We start from the raw sequence: 27425 nt of genomic DNA, 5'->3' as shown, positions 1-27425 counted from the left end.
AGTTAAGATGCGTGAGTCCGTGCATGTAGAATCTCGCTCCTCCGTTTGATGCACCTTCTTTCTATCTATCTCTCTCTCTCTCTCTCTCTCCAGTTCTGTTCTCATCCGATCTGATCTCTTTCTGATCACTACCTCCTCTTTTTTTTACTCTGTCAATATTCCGCAATCACATCCATACACTATGCACGGAATCTCTGTAGAGAAGGGGAGAAAACAGGTTGGTTGAGCGAAGCAGTACATGCTGCTGCAAGGCTGGTAACTGCAGCCGATTTTCTCCATCCACGCAATGTCGTCCCCTCCCTCTCACGTGTTACTTGGTCGAGCCTACTCGGGTCACTACTTACGCAGAGATTTGCTTTCGTTTGATTGCTCCAGAGATCCCCAAGACAGAGTATAGCTCACTCCAACAGCAACCAGACATTCGCCTGAGTAATATCCGTCTCATCGAGTTGCGAGATTTCTACCTGCACTGACAGACATTCTGCAATGTGTACAAATAATGAAAAAAATGTATGGAACAATCTATCGTAAAAAGTCAGTGTTTCTCGCATGATGAAGATTCGAAATTTGTATATGGGAATATTTTTCTGTTAACATCTAAAGTAAACCAAGTATCTCAAAATTTTGGATGATCTTTGTGGAAAATAAACGATAATTTAAAAAGTTGCTCTCCCCAGGCTAGCTCAAAACGCAGTTTTCTCCTTCACGAGAAATGAATAATAAAGTTAATGGATCAAAATGTAGTAGGCTACAGCCCAGATACACTCATTAGAGTAGAAAAATAACACAGAATCTTAAATTATTTCGAACATACCAGATAAAAGAAACTTTCAGCTTATGTTCATGGAGTAGAGCAGTCAGGTGAAGTAGAACTACAGAAAGGGCCAAGTAAAGTAGATAGGGAAATATCCCCGCAAATTGAATATCGTTATTCCTAATATTTATGTAGAGTAAGTCGCGTTTGTCTCTTGCTTTGTATATATTCATTTTAATTTTAGGACACAATGACAAAAATAGTAGTTTATTTTTATTAGCCATTAATATAATAGTCCATGGTGAGATTTTGTTTACCGTGCAAGCGTCAACCCTGACGTCAGCAGCGCAGAAGTGGTCCGGATCAATTTCATTGGGGGAATACCCTGAGTTCCGAAGGCAATTGGACCTGTCCATGGTCCTCACCTTCCCCTTGAGCAGGTCGTGACTGAATTGCCCGTCGTCCGCTATTCCCCACCCGGCGACCTCAGTCATGTGACCGTCCAGCATTCGATCTGCAAAATGAGATTAAATATAGAGTTCGCACGTGTGACTAAAAGTGACAATATTATGTAGTTACAGATAAATACGTATTTATTGATCTCCAGAGAGTGTGGCAACCCCAAAACAACAACTAGGGTATTTTATTACTGTTTCCGATAAACATGCATGATGCAATTCTTAATAAGACGTTTCGTTTTTATAATCTAAAAATCAAAGTTTGTTGCTTTGCATCTTTTCTTCCGAAACAGGTTCAACTGTGAAAGTTAATTCACTTTATGACACTAACTACTACTGAAAAGAAACAGTACAAAAATATTACTCATACAGCTCTTTTCCTTCAGTATATTTATTTTAATTTATGTGAACGGCGAATATATAATAATATCATGCCATATCTTTAAAATGCTTACGTATGAAAAATAATGCACTAGTATATTGGAAAAATATTTGTTAAACCGTACCTTCAGTTTTTCATTCCAGCAGAGTTTGGTACTCATTATTATTATTATTATTATTATTATTATTAATTTAACATCTGTAGCGGGGTTACATTGGAAGCCATAATTTTGGTATTTATATATCTACATACAGTTATAGGCATGTGCTTAACGGCTTACATTAAACATGCAAAAATTTATCCTAATTAAAACAATTGCAAGAACGTTCCTTCAATATTAACTCTGATGTATATTACAATAGACATTACAGTAACAAATAATATCCACTTGAAAATGCTTTGTGTAAAAAATTATAAAAAAGCACAAATATGAAATACGAAAAATACAAGGAGAGAGAAGACCAAGTTAGAAGGACTTGGAAAGATTGAAAAATTCAAAAACAGGGAGAATTCAGCGAGAGATAAATCAAATGACAGACAGCATGAAACATGAAATGTTAAATTCATATTAGTATTTGAGGATATAAGAAATGCTAGAAAATTGGGATGTTTTAATATTAGCGAAAATATGTACCATTTGACGTTTCAATTACTAATTAAACAAGTGTTCTTACTTTGGCCTACCAGGTTTCGAAAGGCTTGAGAACTTCCATATCGTTAAACGAGCATGATATAATGATACGTTCTTTCGAAACATCCATGCCCAGGCCGGAATACTTCAAGTATGTCTCTTTGTAACCGTAAGAGTAACTGCAGTTAGTTTAAACTTACATCAACATTCGGTTGAGAAATGTAAGTCAGAAATACATTTATTCAAAGGCTTATGCAGATTAGTTGAGATTAACATTGTTAAATCTATCGTATCACATTAGCAACGTGATGAATTACATACTATATAGCATGATCTACTTACATATTGTTTACCATTAATTGTTCAAATGCAAGACTTAAAAAATAATCGACGTGTTATTGTTTACGTAACAAATTATATTGCATCTTCGTATGTTTGTATCTTATTAGATCAAGTATCTACTTATTTCTATTCCTGTTATTTTTTGTCGCTTTTCAAAATTTTAGCTTGATCTTGAATTAGAATTTAGGCCAACAATTCGTAAAAGTACGCACCACGAGGTGGCAGACATATTGTAGTGTGGATACGTTCTATATCCAGAGGGGGTTCAATTCGCAGGAGGGCAATGTCGTGCCTATCATGAGCCTTCTCGGGCAAGTAGTTCTCGAAAAGTTTCCTCTCAACAACCGGTCGTATAGTGACTTCAGATCCAAGCTCCAACTCATTCGTAGCTCCAATCACAACATCCAGATAATCATTGTCGTAGCTGCAAATATGAAAAATATAATAATTTCAATGGTATCTTGAAAGGTTTTTAGAATTATATAAATTGGGTCGTAAGCGTGTTTACTCAAAATTGATGTGATTTGATGACGAATCGTGGGAACGTGTGAATGGAACCACCGAAAGTTTACACAAAAGCCTTGCATTATTCACATATAAAAACAGTGCACGACGTGAAATCTTGAAATGGTTATATATCGATATGCCAGTTCATTTACGGTTCGTAATTACTAAAAATCTTGAAGAGTTTTTCACTTTTACGTGGTTGAAATTGTTGATTTTCAGTTAGAAATTCAAGTTATCTAATGTGTAATCCAAGGCCATGCTTTATCATTACAGACGTGCAGCATTAATAATTTGAACGATTGGTTTACACAATTATTGTCACACGTTCAACAAAATAACGTACAAAGGCAATTTTCGTAACTGCTGAAACCGAGTATAAGTTGTTAAATCAGTGTATTTTGATTGCTAGTTGGAAACCTAAAAAAACAATAGAAACTAATGTATCATTATAACAGGCACGACTTGTGGAAAATTATCCAAGTGGTATCTTTTTTGCTTTACAATCTGAAGGTTGTAAAATCGATTACCGTAGCGACTTTTTAGTTTTTTAAAATTGTATTTTGCTGATTCTAATCATCTTCGTCACTTCAATTGTATCGCATAAAATAATATATTCATGAAACATGGTATGATTCAATCAATTCGAAAAAATGTATATTTTAGTGAAAACTGGTAGAAATAATTACATGGCCTACAGCTGTTTATGAATAATTTGTGTGATGCCTAGTACAGCGCAATTAAAATGATGAATATTTATTGAATCCTGAAAAAAATAATATTGTGAAATTAAAACCTTTCATTTCTAAAAAGAATAATATCTTAGCTGAGGAAAAATACATTACTAATGTTATTACTAGATTTTCTTTTGTCTCATAAAAGAGCGTTTAATTTCTTTCTTTCAATATATGACTATTAAAAATAACGCAGTGACTTGCTCTGGATTTTTGAAAAGGGGTAGTAGTCAGCTCTCATTTTGCCATTTTTCCTGCCTTTGACGTATTTTTCTGTAATATTGGGCCAAAACGTGGGTGAGGGGGGGTTAAAGGCCCTCCCTGGGCACGCCACTGAATTTACGTCTTAAAAGCAATTACTATATATTAGCTTCCGAGCAAGCTATGCCAAAGAATGAATGTCAGGACATGTAGTCCTACAAAAAATATTTTGTACAGTTATAGTATAGATCTTTTGAATACATTTTGAATGCAGAACTGTTTAAATGTAACAGATTAACCAATAATATTACACCCATATAAGAACTTTTCTTTCACATAAGCCTTAAATGATATAATTTACTAACATTTCAATATAATACACGCACAGTAATCTTATTCAATATCTAAAATACATTGAAATCGAATAGGTTATAAAATATAATTCTGCAAATTGGAATAACACATCAGACAGGCAAGAGCACAATATTTATTTGTGTGTGCTTATTATCCCCAGACCCAAAAGAGGAACAGCGTTTTTCAAAAGATTTTAAACGTCCATCATTCTTCGTATAATTCATTGTCAATATGTTTATAATCCAGGAACATCAATTTTATGCAGAGTCAATAAAAATGTATCAGGTGCAGTGAAAATATTACTTTTTTCAATTAACATTAGGTATGTATATGAACTATTTGCTACTTGCCTGTTTCTCACAGTTGTTTCGATTGTCTGTGTTCGTTGTTCTTTGTATGTGCATATTGGAACACTGTCCTTTAACATATTGTAGGTAAGGTAACAGGCATGTAGAAATGCATGCTTCAAATTCAAAAGCGTGGACCTACATTTCGTATCAGATAACTGTGTTACCTTAGAAACACCAAAAGTGTGCATTTTTTATAAAGTAGAGTGAACGACGGATCAGGCAGTGTGCATTTCTCTTCTGTCTGTGGTCAATTAATTTGTAAATCCTGTGATACGCGTTCCCAAAAACGCGCCAAACATTCACAATTTTTAGTATCAAATACAAAGCAAGGTAATCATGCGTAGCAAAATTTGTCAAATTTTAACTTCGATTTCAATGTTCGTTACGAAGAATTAACACAGAGTGAACTTTTCATTCATGAATCTTCAATTACGCAGAGCATTACACACTTCTCGTATGTGGAATTTCAAGATTTGTTCCCACGTTACGTCAAGCACAAGGAAAAAACAAGTGATATCTTGTAAGTGTAATTAATACACAATCAAACTATTAATCAACTAACTAACTAACTAACTAACTCTCTAGCCTTCTCAAACCCGAAGGTTCATGGCGCAGCAACACAGGCCTTCCATCTGTCCCTATCTTGAGCAAGATCTATATACTCTTTTCCATCCCTACCGATTTCCCTTAGGTCCATCTCAACGTTGTCCCTCCATCTTCGTCTTGGCCTTCCTACAGGTCTCTTACCATCAGGTTTCCCAACAAGAATCCTGCAAACTACTCTTTCCTCTCCCATTCGTGCCACATGGCCTGCCCACCTAAGTCTTCTTGATTTAATTATTCTAATAATATCTGGACATGAATACAAATTATGTACTTCTAAATTATGTAACCTTCTCCACTCACCTGTCTCCTCATCCCTTTTAGGTCCAAATATTTTCCTAAGGATCTTATTTTCAAATACTCTCAATTTATGTTCCTCTTTTAATGTAAGGGACCAAGTTTCACACCCATATAATACTACAGGCAAAATTACTGTTTTGTATATTTTAACTTTTAGTTTCTTAGATATTAAACGAGAAGACAAAAGTTTATGAAGAGAGAAGTAACATGCATTTCCTGAATTAAGCCTACTTTTTATTTCCTCTTTAATATCATTTTCATTTGTTAATATTACTCCTAAGTATTTGAATTTGGAAACTCGTTCAAACGAGTTGTTATCAATAATTAGATTTTGATTATTACCTAACACTTAGTTTCGGCCTGTAAGCATATATTTAGTTTTCTCTTTGTTAACTTCCAAACCTATCTCTTTAGCAGTTTTGAAAAATATTTTAGCATTATTCTTAATCGTATTTATATCATCCCCCAGTAAGTCTACATCATCTGCATATGCTAACAACTGAGTCACACCATTTAATTTTAGTCCTTCTTTAGTTTCTTTTACCTTCCTTACAGCATATTCTAAGGCAAAATTTAAGAGCAATGGAGATAATGCATCTCCTTGTTTTAACCCATCATGAATTATAAATTTGTCAGACATATTATTACCCACACGAATTTTACTTTCTGTTTCATTGGTGCATATTTTTATCATACTAACAAGCTTCTTAGGTATTCCAAACTCTACTAATATATTATATAATTTATCTCTTTTGACCGAATCATATGCTTTTTTGAAATCAATGAATAGCTGATGGACATTTTGATTATATTCCCACTTTTTTTCAAGTGTCTGTCTGATGTGAAAAATTTGATCTGTAGTTGATCTGTTACGTTTAAATCCACATTGATAATCACCTATAATTTCATTAGCATATGGGGTTAGTCTTGATAAAAGAATGGTAGACAATATTTTGTATGTTGTTGAGAGTAGAGAAATTCCACGGTAATTATTGCAGTTCATTTTATAACCTTTTTTAAACACAGGAACAATTATGGATTCTTTCCACTGTTGAGGGATTTCTTCTTTATTCCATATTAAACAAATTAATTTATGAATTTGACATATTAATGAATTTCCACCATATTTAATTAACTCAGCTGGTATTAAATCAATCCCAGGTGCTTTGTTATTCTTAAGCCTTTTAATAGCATCTTTAACTTCAGTCAAGTTAGGTTCTGGAACTAAAGGTTCTGCTGTGTGTACTTCATTTACTTCTGATTTATCTCCTACATGGACATTTAAAAGGTCATTAAAGTAGTTCTTCCATCTATTTAGAATATCGCTTGGGTCAGCTAGAAAATCACCGTCTTTATCTTTTATCAAGTTTACTTTAGGTTGCCACCCCTTTCTAAATTCATTTACACCTTTATATAAATCTCTGATATTTTTATTTTTGCTGTTTGTTTCAATTTCGTTAATTTTGCTTTTCAAGTAATCTCTTTTTTTACTTCTAAACGTGCGGTTAACTTCTCGCTTTATTGTATTATAATTGCTTAGATTTGTATCAGCCGAGTTATTTAACCACCCAAGTCTAGCCTGATTTCTTATTTCTATTAGATTATAACATTCATTATCAAACCATGGCTTACTTTTTCTCGGTTTATGGTATCCTATAGTTTCTTTAGCTGCTGATTCTATTGTATTACGTATGTGCTCCCAATTCTTATTTACGTCTGTTTCATTTATATTTTCATCATCATTTAAATCCTGCAAAACCTCAAATCTATTTAACAGTTTAATTTGGTAATCTTTCTTAATTCTTTCATCTGCAAACTTTCCTGTATCAAATTTTATAACTTTTAGATTTTGTTGCTTATGATTTATCACTGAGAGTCTATCTCTTAATTTAGCAATTACTAAATAATGGTCACTGCCACAGTCAGCACCTCTATGTGTACGAACGTCAATTATACTAGTATGCCTTCTCTTATCAATGAGAATATGATCTATCTGATTATGAGTTTTACCATCTGGAGAAGACCAGGTATATTTATGGATATCTTTATGTTTAAATGTGGTACTTTTCACAATTAAATTCTTTGAGGTTGCAAAAGTAATCAATCTTATACCATTATCATTACTTAATTCATGAAGACTTTCTTTACCAATCGTGGGTTTAAATGTCTCTTCTTTGCCAATCTGTGCATTACAGTCACCTAACAGAATTTTCATATCATACTGAGAAAATTTATCAAAGACCTGTTCTAACTCTGTATAAAAATCATCTTTAGTATTATCATCTTTATCTTCCGTTGGTGCATGTATGTTTACTAAAATAATTTTACACCACCTACCCTGTAAAACTGCATACGATATCCTATCATTAATAAATTCTACTGTTTTAAGAGCCGAGATAATTCTATTATTTATGAAAAAGCCTGTTCCAAAATTATGATTTTCAGTACCACCATAGAAAAAAGTATAATTTTTAGTTTTACAATTCCCTTCTCCTGGCCACCTAACTTCCTGGACAGCTACTACATCTAATTTATACTTAACTATCTCATTAACTGTACACTGAAATGCCCCAGGCCGGTAAAGGCTCAGAACATTCCAGGTGCCTATTTTTTAAAACTATTAATCAAGAAAGAAAAATACATTTCGAGGTGGGAAATAATATCTATCTAATTTATGATTACATTGATTTAATTTCCAGAAATTATACAAATTATTATTGATTTGTTTTGATTAAGTAAGAATATTGCGAGTGTTTTCAGCATAAGTTTATTCTTCTACAATACAAGGAAACATAAACATTCGTGTCTATACATACTATACTTTTTTTTGGCATGTATTTAACAGATTAGCAGAGGTATTCAGTGGTGTAAAGCAACATGATAGGAGTATTATTTTGAATTTTGCTTAAAGGTCACAAATGGGCCAATGAGGACTGAACCTACGAGGGTATGTAAAAAAAGGGCCGATTGGTTATTACAGAGAAAAAATCAAGCGAGAAAATTTTTATTTTGATGCTACACAAGTGCATACCCTGACTGTATTTCTACCTAGTCACCATGACGCTCCAAGCACTTTTGGTACCTTGGAACAAGTTTACGTAGACCCTCTGCGTAGAAATCTGCCGCCTGGGATCTCAGCCAGTCGTGAACTGATGGCTTGAGAACTTCACTATCATCGAAGCTTTGCGAAGCAAGCCATTTTTTGAGATGAAGGAACAGAAAGTAATCACTTGGGGCAAGATCGGGACTATATGGTGGGTGATTAAAATGTTCCCATCGGAATTTTTGAATTGTCGTAACAGTACGGTCAGCTGTGTGTGGGCGGGAATTGTCATGAATAAGTAGAATTCCAGACCGTAACATCCCATTTCGCCGATTTTGGATGCCACGTCGCAGATTACACAGTGTTTGGCAATACACATCTGCTGTGATGGTTCATTCAGGTTCCAAGAATTCCACGAGGATTACACCTTTTTGGTCTCAAAACGCGGTGGCCATGATTTTGCGATGTGATGTTGTTTGCTTGAATTTCTTCGGTTTCGGTGAAACGGAGTGTCACCATTGCATGGATTGCTGCTTCGACTCACCAGTGACGTACGATATCCAGGTTTCGTCTCCAGCCTCTATGTGAGAAACCAAGTCATCCCCAGCAATCTCCCAGCCGGCCAAAAAATCAAGTGCTGATTTCATTCTTTCATCTTTGTGAGTGTTTGTCAATATTTTTTCACCCACCTCGCACACAGTTTGCGATAACCCAGATTGTCCGTTACAATTCGGGGTAATGTTTTATCAGACACTTCAGGAAACTCCTTGCCTAGATCAGTGATGGTGAAACGCCGATTGGATCGCACTTTCTCATCAACACGTTGCACAAGGTCGTCCGTCTGAACACTAGATCTGCTGCTCCGCTCATCAACACGAACATTTGAACGTCCTTCCCGAAAAGCACGGAACAATTGTCTTACCTTTCCTTCACTCATTACTGTTGATCCGTAAATGGCACACAATTTCCGATGAATGTCAACTGCACTCATTGTCAGTCCTTTTGCGTTGAGAAATCTAATCACCGACCTCACCTCGCATTTGGCGGAATTTTCTATTACAGCAACGATTTCAACTTTCTGCTACTCTCACGTACGTACCTCCACACTGAGAAATATACCTCTGTTGCAGGCACAGAATACTAAAGCATGCTTCCGTGCACGCGCAGCTTCGTCAGTGTTGCCAGTCCCAAGCAAAAAATTATCGGCCTCCTATATTTTAAAATGCAATCCAAACCACTAAATGCCTTCTCCGAATATCGAAAAAAGTATCCCTTGATTGTTACGTTTATTCTTAATTATTTTCTGATATTTTTTCTTAGGATAACAATTACTTCATTGTTTGTGTACATTGTTACATTATTTCCAATATTACAGACTATCTCGTCTTACCGGAATACCTACTAGTTCAATATATATTTTTTTTATTTTACATTGAATGATAATAATTGGTTTCCCCGAGGTCGGTGAGAGTTGTTGCGAAATGTATTTTCTACTGTTACGGCGGCCGATCCTAATGCTGGCAAGGGAATAGGGGAGCGACCAATCCAGCTCTATAAGAAACACAGCAGCCAGTAAAGCGAGGTTCACATAGTACTTCTTCCCGCCGCGTCGTGTCTCTCGGCGCCACTGCTGTTGCTTGGTTGGTCTGCAACGTAATCCTCGCTCCCCACTTTCCTTGCTAGAACTAGGACCGTCTGCCGTAAGAGTGGAAACTAGCTATAATGAAAGATAATTATTGTAATTGCCGAAACTTCCCTTTTGAATAAAATAACGAACGCGGAAGAAATGGTAAATACGAGAACATATCGTAGAACATAGACAAACTGAAAAAAGCAAACTCCAAACATAATATGTCCATTTTCTCCTTCAGTAGATTCTTTAGAGTGCTGACCAATCAAGTTCAATAAAATATCTGTTTCTAGATTAAACAAAATTTATGTATATCATCGAAAATGTATGATATTTGCTGGTAGGTATGACTTGTGTTGAAAATTTGAAATACTTTTTTTTATCTCAAGGTCTCTCCAAAACAGAAAGTTCTTTCTACGTGTAACACACTATAGTAAAATGTTTACCATATTATTCATTTTACAATGAAACCAGTCCAGAACGATCGAGGAACGCAAGCAGTTTGTGGCTGTATGTTTTGTTAAGCTAAAAGTTCATATCCCTGCAGCTAGGCGACACTCGAATCACCCATATCACTCACAGTGTTTTCCGCAATTTTTTGGTCCCCAAGATCACCTGGCCGTACAGCGTGTCTTCTCTTTGTGGGGTTACATCAATGACAGGATATTCGTCTCACCAATGCCGCGTGCTATCGCAGCACTGTCGACAGACCCATGTTAATGCGAGTGTGGCAAGATCTAGATTGTCGTGTCGATGTGTGCTGTATCACCCGTGGTACACCTTCTAGCAAGGTCTTCTTCAGACTCTGCACCAAGTACAAATGTAACAAAGTACAAAAACGGGACACGATATATATATATATATATATATATATATATATATATATATATATATATTATAATGTTTGTGTATATATATATATCGTCCTATTTTTGTACCTTGTTACATTTGTACTTGGTGCAGAGTCTGAAGAAGACCTTGCTAGAAAGTTGAAACGTTACGTTTAGTTTAGTTTATGTTTTATAATAAAATAAATTTCTGCCTTGGTCAGCATATTGAGTATTTTTATATCATGGAAACAAGGCTTAATGGTGTTACCGTGGTACAGTCTTAGAAAAAAATACCTGGGCCACGGGACGTAGAATTTCGTAACGTCTTAAAGCCTGTTGTTTATGCAACCCAAATAACAAAATATTCGCTTAAGTTTGCCTGGTGATTCTGAGTTCTCGGGAAGGATTGAGCTTTGATAGCATGAGTCACATGACTCGTGCCCCAGCCACAACAAACAGCTGGGTGCTACGATGCCTCCAGAAGAAAATTTCAGGAACTGGTTTCTTGACAAGACCTACTCGTAAAGAAATACTATTCTTTCGAGTGATATTAGAGTCATTGTCAAGAGGTTCGCTGAAATGATGGTTCTCATCACAGACCACATGCCTCACGTTAATTGTTTAAGTCCAGTTCATGCATTGGACCTACAGATTAAAATGGGATCCGAACCAAATGCCTCTCTATTTGGTATTGAATTCGGAAACCTTTCATTACATGGCGAAGACGTTACCACTACGACATCAGAGAGGCAATGGAACCCCTTGAGAAAGAGATAAGCGAAAATTGCTACGTGACAAACCATATTTGCCCGTAAATTTTAAAAAATAAGACAATATTTTGTACTGACAGTTTCGAACCGTGGGAGTCCCGGGTTCGATACCCGGTGGAGGCAAAAGTGGTTCGGATCCCACTTTAAACTGTAGGTCCAGTCCCGATTAGCCTTACTGCGCATAAAGTGGACTTAAAAGCACCAAATCAAACCAAACCAAATCGAACCGTGTATATATTTTTTGTACCCAAATACCATCGTCCATTTCACGAGTTTATAATTCTTCCTCACCGACACGAGTAACGCGAGTGGTAGAAGAAAAGCGAAGTAAAATAACTGAAACAGAAATAAAAGGAAAAAGCGAAATAAATTTTATTCATAATATTCTGCAGTCACTTGAGTTGTATTCACGGGATGCTATCTTTAAAGAAAGCCGTGGTCTCTTCCTTGTCTTTTTTGCTTTCTTTGTGCTCTTGCTTCCCCCGTCACGATTGGTCTAAAACTAATTAATGCGACGTTAATTATACAATCCAAACAACGAAACAATGCACAATCAACTGCACAAAACAACATTCCAAATGTTTTTTGAATCGGAAAACAATTGAGATGCTGTAAAATGACTTAAGATGCAGTAATAAAGTGGGAATTCGGTACCGTATAGAATTAAATCGGTAGAGATGTTCGATTTGATTGGATGTTTGTTATTTAGATTTGCTATTCTTTCACTTTTGGCAAATAGCGACGATGAAGATGAGTGATGCTATGATGAAATTGATGAACGGACACTTACCAAGGACACCCACGCCCAAGTCGAGATTCTAACCAGGGACCCATGGCATCGTAGCGCGCTGTGCTAACCACTCCTCCATGGAGTGGACATTATAGCATATTTTGTGTGCTCAATTGGGATCAATCAATGGAATGAATAGGCATATTATATGATTAATAAATTCATATCATAATACCACGTCATATTATTCGGCACGAAGTAACATCAGAGACATTCAATCTTGCATTTTTGCCTTTCAACTAATTCTTTGAATTCAGGTTAATCACAACAATAAGATAAATTATGAAGCAAATGATAGTGAATGTGGGATATTATTACGAATTACCTGACAGAAACAACATTAAGCAGGCTCGGTGGTCAAGCTCATTAAGTGATTGACATTCGATATCGTCGCCAAAGTTCCCGGGTTTGAGTACCGTCCTTGTCGGGGGTGTTTGACTATTTCGTCATCAATTTCATGTAATGGTCACTCGTCCTTATCGTCGCGATCATCGAACAGGGAATAAAAATTATAAAAATAAATACGATGGAAGAGTACTTATTTCATCTCTCACGAAATCTCCTACAAAACCGGAATATATAAAATACATGTATATTCATTCACATACATTTTCGATTTCTATATTTAACTAATCGAGACCGAGAACGGGAGAGCAATTTTCAATTCGACAAACCGAGAGACGGAGAAACTGTCAAGTCTCGTTTCTTCTTGGCACCTCCGTAATCGAGTTGTTCTGTTTGTCATTGGCTTTGTATTGGCAATTATTGCCAGTATTCTTCCCCTGCAGGTAAACCATAACGATGAATTATGATGAAATGAAGCAGATAAAAGGGCAAGAACAAGAAAGTCATGCCTGTTCGGGACTCCAACCCAGAACCTTATGTAACGAGATTTGAAATTCTGGAGAAGGCGTCCGTGTTTCGCTTGGTTTTCTCTTTCCTCTACTTCTCTTATATTATCATACATGTATAATAAAAATGGATCTGATACGATATGTTGCGATTCATAATTGTGCTGGTTAGATGCTACAGATGTGAACTCCAAACTGCAATATATTATTCCCTTGTGTTTCGTATGTGGTTGAACATGAAATTTTCTTACACTGTGACAATTTCTTTCTTAGTTTTGGTTTGGTGCACAGATATGCTAATCTGGACTCGACCTTCAGTTTAAAGTGGGATACTAACCACTATGTGCATCCACCGTGTATCAAACCCGGGATCCACTGATTACAAGGCGACGACGTTATCACTACGCCATCGAGGAGGCCCCATGACAAAATGTTATTCACTCGATCTCTACCATAATTTATTTCAGCATTTACATTTTCGATTTCTTCTTCTTTTTTCCTTTTGTTAACTACTCTTATACAACTCTTTTTGCGTCTTCGAATTTCTTCTTGTTTCAGGAAAAAATAATACATGCAGGCTGTATAAAAATCCCCCGTTCAAATAGATAAAACGTTCACTCTCGAGAACTAATTTACAAGTTTATCACTAAAGTAACCATTAGGAAGGAAACTATTGAAATGGTAACTTATATAACTGCAGATGAAACAATACTTACAGCCACTAACGAAATATCTATTCTTGTGTAGCCTCACAGACAAGTATACGGTGAGTCATTCACTCTTGCTGACTACGGGCGAAGGTCACTGAACTAAAGGGTGGTGGCAAGCAAGCAGGCTTCTGCTCTACCAAAGACGAGGTCACGTGTTCCAGTTATCAATGGCGTACGAAATAAGGAGGAACACAGCTATCTGCCGTATGTTTTGGTCCCGTCATTGCACTTTATCGTCGTGGCCTTGAAGTTCCCTCAGGGCACTTCTACGTAAAGGCTTCTCAGCTAGAAGGATATCTTCCCCATTGAGTGGAGGAAAAGTGGGTGCGTATAGAGGTCCTTCAACTTTCGTATTCTTTCCATTTCAGAACCCGTGCTGTATCGTCGACTTAATCCAATCTATCCGATGTAGGTTTTAGGTTCTGTTTCTGTTCGGTTATTTTACGTTGTCTTCCTGCTTATGTTATTCGCGACGAAGGTTCTGGATTCGATAATCTGGACAATAACGGGATTGTGTTGGTTGCTTGATTTGGTGTCTTAAGTCCACTTTATGTCCTGTTAGGCTAATCGTGAATGGACCTATAATTTAAAGGGGGATCCGAACCACTATGTTCCTCCACCGAGTATCGAACCCGGGATCCCTTAATTACAAGGCGCCCACGATCCCACTGCGCCATCGAGGATTGTGTTCGAAACGAATGAATCAAATTTGAGTGATATGATATGCAACCATTGGAAGACTATTGAAAGAAAAGCTATGGGAACCTGCCAGTTTTTCTACTGCAGACAGGAAACCATAAACATGGAAGAGAAGCTTATATTCTATGAAACCTGACGCTATGTGCTCGAATACTGGCTAAATATAATCCATAGAGGCATAGGAACGTTAAACAACCTCTTATATGATACATATAGGTTTAAAATGGTCAAAATACAAAGATTGTGTGCGCCTCACTGATGGCGTATTGGTAAGGCCTTGTAATCAAGGGGTCTGGGGTACGATACCAGGTGATCGCACATAGTGGTTCGGATCCCACTTTAAACTGTATGCACTTCAGATTAGTCTATCTGTGCCGGTGACTCAGTCGGTAACGCGTCTGACTACCATGCTATAGGTCCCGGGTTCGATTCCCGGCCGGTTCAAGCCCGGGAACTTTTCTAACGTTGGAAGCGGCCCCAGCGCCCACCCAGCGTCGAATGACATGGGTACCTGGGGGAAACCCTGGTGGTAAAGGCGGTCAGGGGCGTGATGCTGATCACATCATCCCAACTCACGAACGAATCAAGAAAGTGTGGGGCGGCGTGATGCTGATCACATCACCCCCACTCACGAACGAATCAAGAAAGTGTGGGGCGTTACCCCCACACCCCCTATACGCCTTCATGGCGTAGCGCCAAGCACAGGTGAGAACTTTACCTTTTTTTTTTGCATACAGTGGAATTACAACAAAATTTCAACTTGCGATAAAGATTATGATAAGGTATTAAAGAATTGGGTCTAACACATTTTTTTATTGTTTACCAATGACATTATTAACAAATATTCTTAATATCAGTTTCAAGATGAAATCGGCTACGAAATAAAAGGAGTGGGTTCATATTTCTGTTACAAAATTCCACTTTTGTAGTAGACCTGTGCCACACTAAGTTGTGACAATAAACAAATCTGAGACACTTTCAAAGTATTAAATTTCTATCTACGTATTTGGGAAAAATCTTTCAATATAATACTTTTTTGGACGCGTCAAATCATAGTATTTAATTCCTGTTTTAGCAGCTTTAAGAAACCTGATTTTTTTGGGGGGGGGGTTACAAATGCCTTTTCTGCTCCCGTCAAGTTACGCCTATGACAAACAGGAATTCAAAGTAAAAGACTGTCCCGACTAAATTCGGGAGACACGTCTGATAGATTTACAATTGGGAAAATCATAATTAAGCGTGTAGTTGAAAACAACCTATTTTCATATATTGCATGCAGCTCTACTTTTTCTGCAATGTGGATCAAGAACTGGGGACGTGGAGAAGCACAACACTCCACGTAACCAATAGTCACGTGACCCTCTTTGCTTTCCTGTCATGTTGACCTTCGCGTGGAACACATTTCTCGGTGTTAAGACAGGCAAAATCACCCGATCATCGAAGGGTGCAATATGTGTTGCCTACCCTCCTGCATTACTTGCTCCTATTAAAGCCTTATGGGGAAGAACTTTTTTCCATGACTGTACACACATTGAACATTTGTAGATGTAAACAAAATCTGATTGAGTTCCTCGTTCGTTCTGGACTGGTTTCATTAAAGTAAGGTCAATACTTTAATTGCAATGCATTTTTGTAACTTTTCAATTACGTATGATACATCCGGTACATCTGGGTCTGCAACCAAATTAACTACATACAACCTTGCTCTTTACCGGATGTTCTCTCGGCAACCTTAAGTATTGATGAGCAACAGATTACTATAAACTAAAAACCTTTATTCGTTTGTCTCATTGTTGTTCTACAGGCAAATACAGATAACACGTATAATTAACTGTCAGCGTTTAACTTTCCTAGCAGTTTTTGACAATATATTTACTTCTAAATTCAGCCACAATACAGAAAACTGACGACATTAATTCAAGAAAGAAATTACTGTTGTGTTCGGTTTTTGTAAATGTTAATGGTAGGATATTGTAAAGTTTACGATAACTTCTGATATAGTAAATATTAATAATGAAAAGTGGGTCCTGTAACTAGAAAATTCAATTAGTTTAATGTTAGTTTTTTACATTGAACTTGTGATCGTAGAGTTAATAAACAAAATATATACGCTTGCCAAGGTCTTTGTAGAATTGTTCGAGCTTCTGACTTTGCTATACTCAAGAAAAGAGGCAGCAAAATTGTCTCGAAAAGTTTCATGCTACTTTACAATGTTTTGTTCTCTGCCGAACTCGTATCCAATTTGTCTAGCAGCTTTTAAATATGGCTGCACCTCTAGCGTGAATCTCTGCATCATTTTTGCTTCTTGTCTATGTCACCGTACCAATGTGATTCAACAATGCAACAACGGAAGGCTTATCTAACATTATCTCTTTCCCTTGGATGTTAACCAAAGTGTTCGCCGTCCCCAGATCTATAGCCATCAGTCTCTATACGCAGATTGTTAGTTTTGCCAATATCAGATGGAGGAGGTTCCAATCCCTAAATTTGCGGCGTGATATCACACACTACATCCACTAATGATGTTATTTTCTCATGTCTATTATCATGTTTGTTAAGAGAATCTCAGTTTAAGATATGCGGAAAAACAAATATTATGGTTACTACTTACTCTTGCTCCAAATTGTACACGTGAATACACCTACTGCCAGGTACTCGAAGCAAGAATTTTTGCAGTGTACTTACTCAGATATGCAGTGACCCGCAGTGAGCACGTATCTATCGTTGATGAGACTCCCTCCACAGTTGAAGTCCTTGTTGACTCTTATGGCCACCAGCCACGGGAAGTCTGCTTTGCTTGCCCTCATCCCTCCTTTGATCCTCGACCGGGCAGTGTGGCTGCAGGCTGAGCAACAGTAGGAAAAAGTGACATAACTTTAGTAAATCATTTTATTTCGAAGTTCAAAAGAAATCCCTTTAAAAGTATCTTAAACCAAATATTTATAGCAATGAAAACCAGACGCTATGCTTGTTCTGTGTCTTCTCCTCCAGTGCAAAGAAACAGGGGAGGAAAGACAAAAATATATCAGGGAAATAAATGAAGCTAACATTGAGAATATAATGACAAGCGTTATTAGGAGGGAGAGACCGAGAGACTATGCCTGGGCAAAGAGAGCAAAGAAGCTCAGTGGGGATAGCGAACATGTGTGAAAGGGGGGGGGGCACTAATAAAAAAATCTGAGAAAATTTAGGAATCACTCTGGTAACAGTGCAAGTTTAGTGAAAGAGTTGAAATGAAATAGTGTTTGTGAACTCCCAAGAAGTGTGAATGTGGACGTAGACTGAGAGGAGGAAGGGTGTAGGAAAATTGTACTAAATTTTTTCATCCTTGTATGGTATGTACAGATGTAAAGGCTAATACTTGAAATAAGATTCTAATATTCTAGTTCTGTCTCACCTTATTTTAATCAGGGTATAAGGGCTGCTCAAGATTCAGACTACGACACACCATAGACAGCAGAAATGTGAATATCACCAGCAAGTTACACAGTATTTGAGGCGTAGTTTTACTTAAATGGATAGATTGAAATAATTATCAGAAGGAACTGAAAACTAAAGTTCACACTAGAATTTTTAAACCAAAGCACGAGTTTTACTGGAGGAATTATTGTGTCTGTATACACACACATACACACACATTGGCAGATTTATCGCCAGGCACAGGTGCACATGCCCTTCATTCCACAAAATACGAATACAAAGTTTAGAACAAATAGACTAGGCTAATACCTACAATATCTACTCGAAATTGAAATGTGCCATCAATGAAAATAAAATCTGAGACATCTTTATCACAGCCCATAAATGTTAACGTACGGATAAGACAAACTCAATATGCTGACCAAGGCAGTAATTTATTTTATTATAAAACATAAACTAAACGTAACGTTTCAACCTTCTAGCAACCTTCTACAAATGTGTACTTTGTGCAGAGTGTGAAGAAGACCTTGCTAGAAGGTTGAAACGTTACGTTTAGTTTATGTTTTATAATAAAATAAATTACTGCCTTGGTCAGCATATTGAGTTTGTCATATCATGGAAACAAGGCTTAATGGTGTTATTTATGTACGGATAACATCAATATTCATCAGCAAAAGCAGTGACGGTGATACCAGTTTTGTGTCGCCGTGCAGAACTGATTGAGGAGCTGTATGCGTCAACAATGTCATTGATATGCAAGAAATATCGAATAAACGAAAATAGTAAGTAAGATAGAAAATGTGGTTACATTTTACATAGGTAAGGTTGAAACTTTTTGTACCTCAAAAAAATCTATCTCAGAGTCTATAACGGACTCTACTTGATATGAAGGGAAAACCCCCTCAAATGTCAAAATGAGGACAAATTGAAGTGAGGATCAGACACCTGTAGCCCCCTCCGATTTCCATGAAATTTGGCAGGTATATTGAGGGCTCCTATGCCTCCTGTTTCTTCCTATGCCATATTTACGTGGTTTCGGGGTCAGATCCCACTTCAATTTCTCCTCATCTTGACATTTGAGGGGGAGGTGTTGCTCCCTAAAACAGTTTTTTAGCTGAAACACAAAAACATGCATTTCTTCCTTTGGGCCCCTCTATATACCTGCCAAGTTTCATGGAAATCAGAGGGGGATACAGGGGTGAATTCCCACTTCAATTTGTCCTCATCTTTACATTTGAGGGGCGTTTGCCCCCTAAAACAGTTTTTTAGCCGAAACAAAAAAACACGTATTTCTTCCTTTAGGCCCCTCGATACACCTGCCGAGTTCCATGGAAATCGTAACGAACCTTAAAGTTCGTGGGATCTTATGAATACCTAAACTGTTAACCAATTAATCGATGGGTGTTTCTGACTACTCATCATTCATCCTATTGATGAGACCACTCGTCATTGGCATGACGAGTTAACGCTTGGCAATGCGAAAGGTACAAAATCACACTAGGGACCTTAACTACAGAAAAGACAATGGTCACTCGTTGGGTTTTATGAACCGTTGAACCTGAATCATGGCTGGGTGTTAGGATAATTTCCAGTCTATCTGAAGTCTTTAGCTGAATCAAATAAGCGAAGTCCTCTGTAAGCTGCTTCTCCAATTCGTCGACCAGAGCGTCGTTCCACTTCTGCCCTACTGCCTTGCTGACCACCTTCTCTCTCTCAACTCAATCCCAAAAGTCCGTCCCCTCTCAGCTTGTCTCACCTCTATATTACTAGGCCATCGAGCTCCTCCTCTATGCCGAATCGTGTTATTTAATTGCTACCATGCAAACTGCTGACTCTATAACCAGAAGTATTACCTGTTTCCTGAATGCTCAGGAGGTTTGCATGGCACAACACAATGCATTGTAAACATGCCTCAGAGGTTGAGACAACTGAGAAAAACAAGTGAATGCCCTGGTCAACGTGAAGCGTTCAGAGAGACTTTAATAAAAATAAATATACAATCTTAGGGATATATGCGTTCTCCCGCGCGGAGAAAAATTTTCCCTGTTGAAAATTTAAAAGTCAAATCGCAAAGCTTGACATGACCCAGGTTCGCCAATTCCATGTATTTTCTTAGAAAAACAAACAAACAAAATATAAAACCAACAAAACATAACTTTCTCTTGTTTTCCTAATCCCTAAAAAAATTTCATTCCCTAAAACCTTATAATGAATAGACATTATAATGAATATAAAAACCTTATAATGAATAATAACAAGTTCGTATGTTTATACGATGTAAAAACAATATTATATACCATTATATGACTAGAAATTATAAGAGTTCATGTCATTAAAATGATATTACTCGCAATGTACCACACTTGTGCATACGTAAAATTTTATTATGTAGAATTGCTCATCCGCGAGCGCTTAGTCAAAAGTCTGTGAAGCCTCGCCAAGCGATTTCTACTCTGTGACGCCAAGCGAGGCAAATGGCTGGAGCGTCTTCACACAAAAAACGCATAGCTCCCACTGTTTCTAAGAATTTGGAGCCCAAAATGGACCCTTCAAATAAACTACAAAACCGTAAAGTCTTCACAAGTAAGTACAGACGTAAGTTCAATCGGAAATGAGCATGTAAACCACAGGTGTTCGATGTAACCTTATCACAATATACACTGTTTCACATCGCACTGTTTGCCTGTAAAAAGCCTGGGTACACCAACATATACTATATTTTGCTAAATGTGTAGCCACTTCACTCATAACTACTTCAAATATATGAACTTTCACCGGCTATCTTGCATATTCCGGTGTTTGATTAAAAATACTTGATGTACTCATTTAATTACACAAAAAGTGTTTGTATTTTATATAGCCTTGTACATATTCGTGTGTAACTGTACACAAAATCTTGCACGTATCCACCAACTGTCTACTCTGTTGATATATATCCGAAAATGTTCTGCGAACAAATGTATCGCTTTCGATGTTCCATGTAAGTGAACAAAAAATTACTGCTTGGGATAAACATATGCATGAAACATTGGCACTAAAGCATGCTTTCTGAAATGTTCGAAAGTGCTGTAGTTATGCTTGTCTATTTCTTGCATGTTCGTTTGGTTATCCATAATGAAAATTTTCTCTTTAAAAAAAATTAACGCACTAATTGGTATCGTTGGATAATTTGACACAACTGGCGCTTGTCGTCTCCTTGTAATGTAATGTAAACTATAATGCATGTAAAACTGGCTAGTATGGTACGAAACTGAAAATTTGTAGAAGGGCTATGGAAAAGTATTGTTTTCCATAATGCATGGTAAATATTCACATGGATACACATGATATAAACTTGCATGTGTATGTGTGGGAAAACACTTGTAGCACAATTTGAACAATAATTCTGTACTTATTGTTGTGACCGAAACTGCTGCTTGTAGAATATATGTTCTCTCTACTTTTCCTCTTCTTTGTATTGCTTCTCGTCTTGACTTAATTTGGGTAATGTAAAAGGTGTGATAAATGACCCGTAAAACTTGGGAGATGGGGAAAATTGTTCTAAACTGGAAACAATGTGATGGAAATTTATCTGGTTCCTTCACTAGGTGTCGTTGATAGTCTGTGACACTAAACTGGAACGTTGCTGGTTGATTATAGGCTTTCCAGGAAAAATGTAGTCTCTTGTAGAAGAAAATGTCTGCATGCTTCCTTGTAATATGGTGATGAGTATTTCCTGCATGGTAACTTCTGCGGAAGTCCTTCATACAAAATGCCCAAGATTGATGTAGGCATTGCTTGTCCACGTTGTTCCGTATAGACAGGTTAGGTTAAACAAGGGAAAATTATAATAAAGAAAGGAAATTGCAAAGGATGGGTAAATATAATTCACGTTCACACAAAACCAAACTAATTTCCATTGCCTTTTCTTAAAATTAAATTAAATTGCCTCATCAAAATAAAATAAAATTAAAATAAATTGATTAAATAATTGGCATAAATTTAAATAAAAATATACAACCGTAATTAAAATATTAATGTCCATGATTGATGTGTTGCCTTAATTATTAATTATTGCTGTGCTGCTCTGATTGAACCTGTCTCGTGAGTTGATAGTGCTTATACAAATAATACACCAGTGTTATAGTTAACACTAAATTCCAAATAATAAATACTAATATAGACATGGGCAAAGGGTTTAAAACTAATTCCTGAAATAAAATGCCCTTACTAACAGATTGATTAAGTTGCTTTAAGGCAAGTTCGAGCGGAGTCAATTGAGGAATAGTGAAATCCGATAAATTCTTGGGAATATTAAGTAGTAATTCAATTTTACTTCATTTTTACTTGTTCAAACGCTAAAATTCATGTATGTAAAATTGGTTGATCCACAATAATCTGAGAAAAATCCTGATAGTTAAAAAATATAGATTGCTCCTCGTTAATCTGAATTGATCTGTGGGTGTTCAAATTATTATTCAAATTCTGAATGACAATGAATTGACCTGAACCTGATATTAAAATACCATTACGTGTTCTGATAAACTGATATGATTTATTGTCAGTAATAGATTTCACTTCAATAATACAAAATGTAGAATTAATAAACAAAGGTAAGTGTTGCAAGCATGTTCTAAATTCTGTTTAAATTTTAAAAAATTATTATGTTGTGAACCCTTAAAATAAATATATATAAAATTTCTGTTGCGCAAAGCAAGCTATTAGTGTCCTAAAAGATTGCTTTGACAAGCCTCTAATGGCCTCCTAATAAATGATAGGCCGAAGCAATTTACCGTGGTTCATATAATGTAATATAAAACAAAAAAGTCAGTAGATGCTACATCTGTCTTTCGTTGAAACTCCAGGTGGTAACAAATATAGCATCATGGAATTAAAAAAGTGAAATTCAAATTTTAAACACAATAAAGATAATAAAAACTTTCTCAATTCCAAATTTTCTTTAAACAAAAGTAATTTAACAACTCGGTGCGTCAATCCCTTAGGTTTGTCCAAAAAAATTAGATCGAGGATAGTTATGCAATATATTAAAATATAAATACGAATTACTAATTATTACCTACTGTACTAAAATTAACACGAAGCTAATCAGTAAGAAGTAATGAATTCATGGCTGCATTGTCAAATAAGGTGCAAATTGGGTAAGTGAGCTAAATTTCCTAATAATAAATATTAATAATAATAATAAATTCTCAAATTATAACATTTGTGGTAAACCACACTGTTTAAGTTTGGAAAGGCTAACTGTGCCGTGGCGACTTTTGCTGCACATGACTGTGCCAATCACCGAGGCTTAGCCCGGACCTGTTGCTGAGAAATTTTGATTACTCTATGTAAAAATTGCCCTTTTGTAAAATTTCCCTGATTGTATCAAAATTTCGTTTATCTGTATCCTGATTCTAATGAAAAATGCGTCAATTTCCCAAAAATTTACTTACTATAAATATCTCTATAAAAAACGGGAAAATGTTGCGAGAATAGCGCAAAAAATTCCTCTTGTTGTTCCTTTGCAAAATTATTGGTCGTGATTAACCTGAAGTGCATAAATGCGACGTTTTATGGCAAAATTTATCTATGTAACAAAAATATCCCTAACATTGTTTACATGAACTTATGTCGTGAAAATCAAATTCTAATGGCTATTTGCGTAACTAAACTGGTATCCTGAAAATTTTAATGAGCGAACGCCACTGGTTCGAGAAAATAAGCAAAGTCTATGCTAAGTTTTTCTGAGCTACGAGCGTGCTCTGGAAGGCGTAAACGCGGAGAACGGAATTTGCTGACATCAGATATTCTAAGTAATGCAACGTTGCATTAGTTGTTACTGAACGTAACAGAAAATTTCTCCACCGCGAGGAAAATCGTAGGCTCGCTCGTCCGCGTGTTCTGGCGACTTCGGGAACCGTTCGGGTGCCGTCGGAGAGGTGGGGGGGGAAATCGTTGCTTCGAGCAACAAGCAAACGTGACAATCCAACAGGCGAAGGAGGAAAATGAAGGGCGATGATTCGCTGATACGCTGAATGACGCGTAAATGTTTACAAAACTTTAAATTACTACGAACAAGGTTTACTAAGAGCTGCGAGAATTCGAAATGAAGTCAAGGACTTTTGAAATTACGTCATAGGCGAAATGGAGAGGGAAAAAATATCGTCGCGTTTGCGACAGCGTGTTTATTAAACTCGACCACTTCCGTGATGATACAATAACAAGACTTGGGAAGGTGCTAGCAAAATAAATGACTAATAAACCTTGCATAAAGTACAATCAAACCTAAAAAATGGATTATAACTTAAAATTTTAAAACGCAATGAATAATAAAATTCTAGGCAAAAGTATAGTCGTAAAAAATATGATCCGTGAAAGATACAACAGGTTCGGAAACCTAAGAATTTGGCTTACTTTCTGCTTTTAAAGTGACATTTGGAACTTTCTCGACTTTTGTTGGCTACTGATTTACAAATAAATCTTTAACTTTTACAATTGGCTGAACACAGGGTGAAATAGTCAATTCACTTTCCATTTTGCAACTGTTTTGAACAAAACTTGGACCCTTGCTTACGGCAACCTTCTGAACTCTTATCTTTAACAGATACAATATTCCTCGGCAAATCTAAAATGTCGTCTTTGGTGACTAAAATATTTCTGGATAGATCTTGAACTCCTTTTCGTGTACTGGATTGATTAATAACAGACTGGGGCAGTGGAGGAAGGGGTGGGGGAATTGGCGGGTGACTCGTTTTCAATGGTACCACTTCAACAATCGGTGCAACATCATCGTAAATCTGGTCAATGGACGGTGAATCATTATTAAATTTGCTTAACGGTAATTCATTGGTACACTCATGGTCAGAAATAATAGATTTTTTGCGTTGACATTGACAGTAACAAATTATGAAAATTATAAAAATACTAATAATAAATGTTGTTAATAATAAAATTGTAATTATATTATAAGGATAGTCAAAGGACTTTTTCAACAGATAAATAAAATTAGAAGCTTTTACGTATGGAAGAAATCCGTTTAAAATAACTAAAATCCCAATGATTTTCATGCTGCTTAGGCAATCAAAACAAACAGTTCTTCAAAACTAACACGTAATTTAAGCCTGCCTAGTCTAATTTAGTAGGTATTGTAACTCAACTTTAATTATTCCTGACTCTAGGCTCAATTTATCCGCGTAATTTATTTATTTGATATAGTTCATTTATTCTCTAAATTTATTAGTACTGTTTAACTTATCTTATTTTAAATTTGACTGCAATCTTATTTTATTTAATTTCAGGTGTTACTTTTATTTTTAAATACTTAAAATCAATCGAACCGTACTGAGGTACAAGGTAAGGGAAAATTTGAGTGATTTACTCCTGACTACCTGAACTAAAATGATAATTATTATTTATGCGATCTTTAAATGCATTAAAATACTAACATCACCAAAACTTGAAGAATTTTTAATTCTCTCAACTCATTCTAAAATATGCTTAGCATATTATTGTGGTAAAGCTAGAAACTAAAACCGTTGTGGTTTAATCATTATCATTCTGCGATGGCAGAATGGATTTCCAGTATTATCGGTAGCTATCCAATATCCGAAGGAAATTACTTGTTATTGGAGCGCAATAAAATCTTGACGTCGACGTCTACATATTCATATAATATAAATATTCTCATAACTGGCGCTTAAAATAAACTTTGCTAATATAATTATATACCTTCTTCTAAGGAGTAACTATAAAATTCTAGTGATGTACTCGCTGAGCTAGTATTATTACTTACTGCAAAAAACTTTTGTGCCTAAAGCACATTATTAAATAATAAGTCTGCTTTTAACCTTTAATATTATTAGTGACATTTTTATTATAAATTATTATTATGTCATGCAAGCGAAATTAAAAATGTTAAACCTGTTATTTATATGAATTTTCAATTTTAGTGACCATTATCCATCCGTGAATCCGCGTTGTCCTCTTGATGATCTTCATCTTCATCTTGACCTGCCAAGTTCTCTTCGCCTTCACCGTCATCTGGCGCATGGTATTCTTTGAGTCTCTGGACGGCAATAGAGTCCACTAATGTCTTTCCGCGCTTGTTCTGGAATTCCACCAGGTATGTGTTAGGATTCTCTTCTCGGATAACTGTGGCTGGGCCTTTATAAATACCTGAAAAGCACCGTGCGGTTCCAATTTTCTGGGTGCTTTCAAAAATTAATACTTTATCACCTGGTTGAAATTTGATCTGTTTCCTCTTCCGATCATAATATTTCTTTACTTCAACATGTCGCTTCGCCAGGTTATCCGTAGCATTGGTTCTTGCTTTTTCCAATACTCGGAACCGTACATCATTTTCCACATTTTCACAGCTTGGTGTGTGTAACGCAAGCTCCCAGGTCAAAGTAGGTTGGAATCCATGTACTAAAAAGAATGGGCTATACCGCAAATTCTGATTTCTTGTAGTGTTATAACTGAATACACTAGGTTGTAAATATTGGACCCAATCAGTGTGTTTTGAATTAACATAAAACTTCATGATACTCTGTAATACGCCGTGGTTACGTTCGGAAAGCCCTATCGAATTGTGTAAACCTACTGGTGAAAACTTGATGGTTATTCCCAATTTATTGCCAAGTTCCTGAAAGAGTTTAGATTTAAATGCTGACCCACGGTCGGTGTAAATATCATGTGGGGTTCCATAGCGTAACACTATTTCCTCATACACAAATTCAGCTGCTGTACTGGCCGTACAATCTGCAACTGGTTTGGCTATTAAATACCGTGTCCCAAAATCTGTTGCGGCAATTATATATCGGTGACGAAGATTGGATGAAGGAGGATATGGACCAGAAAAGTCTAAGCAAATCCGCTGGAATGGCTTCTGTGCGGGAAAAGTACACAGTTCTCCTGATGGTAGACTTGGACGGCATTTATTCTGCTGGCATGTAATACATTCCCTAATTTTCCTTTGAATAAATAATTTCATATTTGGAAAATAAATCCGTGATAATGCAACATTGTAACATTTGGTAAATCCAAGATGAGATCAAATGTTGCATTATCACCACGTAAGGCATCTCC

The 27425-nt window shown here is 36.3% G+C and overlaps 1 protein-coding gene across 2 annotated transcripts in view; it reads right to left on the bottom strand.

Annotated features, from left to right (window-relative positions):
* Positions 1 to 27425, bottom strand: part of LOC146003246 (trypsin iota-like) — a 97757-nt gene that overhangs the window by 3099 nt on the left and 67233 nt on the right. For both annotated transcript variants that reach the window (XM_083141424.1, XM_083141423.1), the window contains exons 3-5: positions 17622 to 17781; positions 2780 to 2991; positions 1072 to 1268 (exon numbers count right to left, since the gene is read on the bottom strand). In XM_083141424.1, coding sequence (XP_082997550.1) covers positions 1072 to 1268; positions 2780 to 2991; positions 17622 to 17781 — 569 coding nt within the window. The remainder of the gene's footprint in view (positions 1 to 1071; positions 1269 to 2779; positions 2992 to 17621; positions 17782 to 27425) is intronic.

The sequence above is a fragment of the Lepisma saccharinum genome, chromosome 20 (assembly GCF_977018435.1).
Source record: "Lepisma saccharinum chromosome 20, izLepSacc3.1, whole genome shotgun sequence".
In the NCBI taxonomy this organism is placed as follows: Eukaryota; Metazoa; Arthropoda; class Insecta; order Zygentoma; family Lepismatidae; genus Lepisma; species Lepisma saccharinum.
This window is presented reverse-complemented; position numbering and strand designations above follow the sequence as displayed.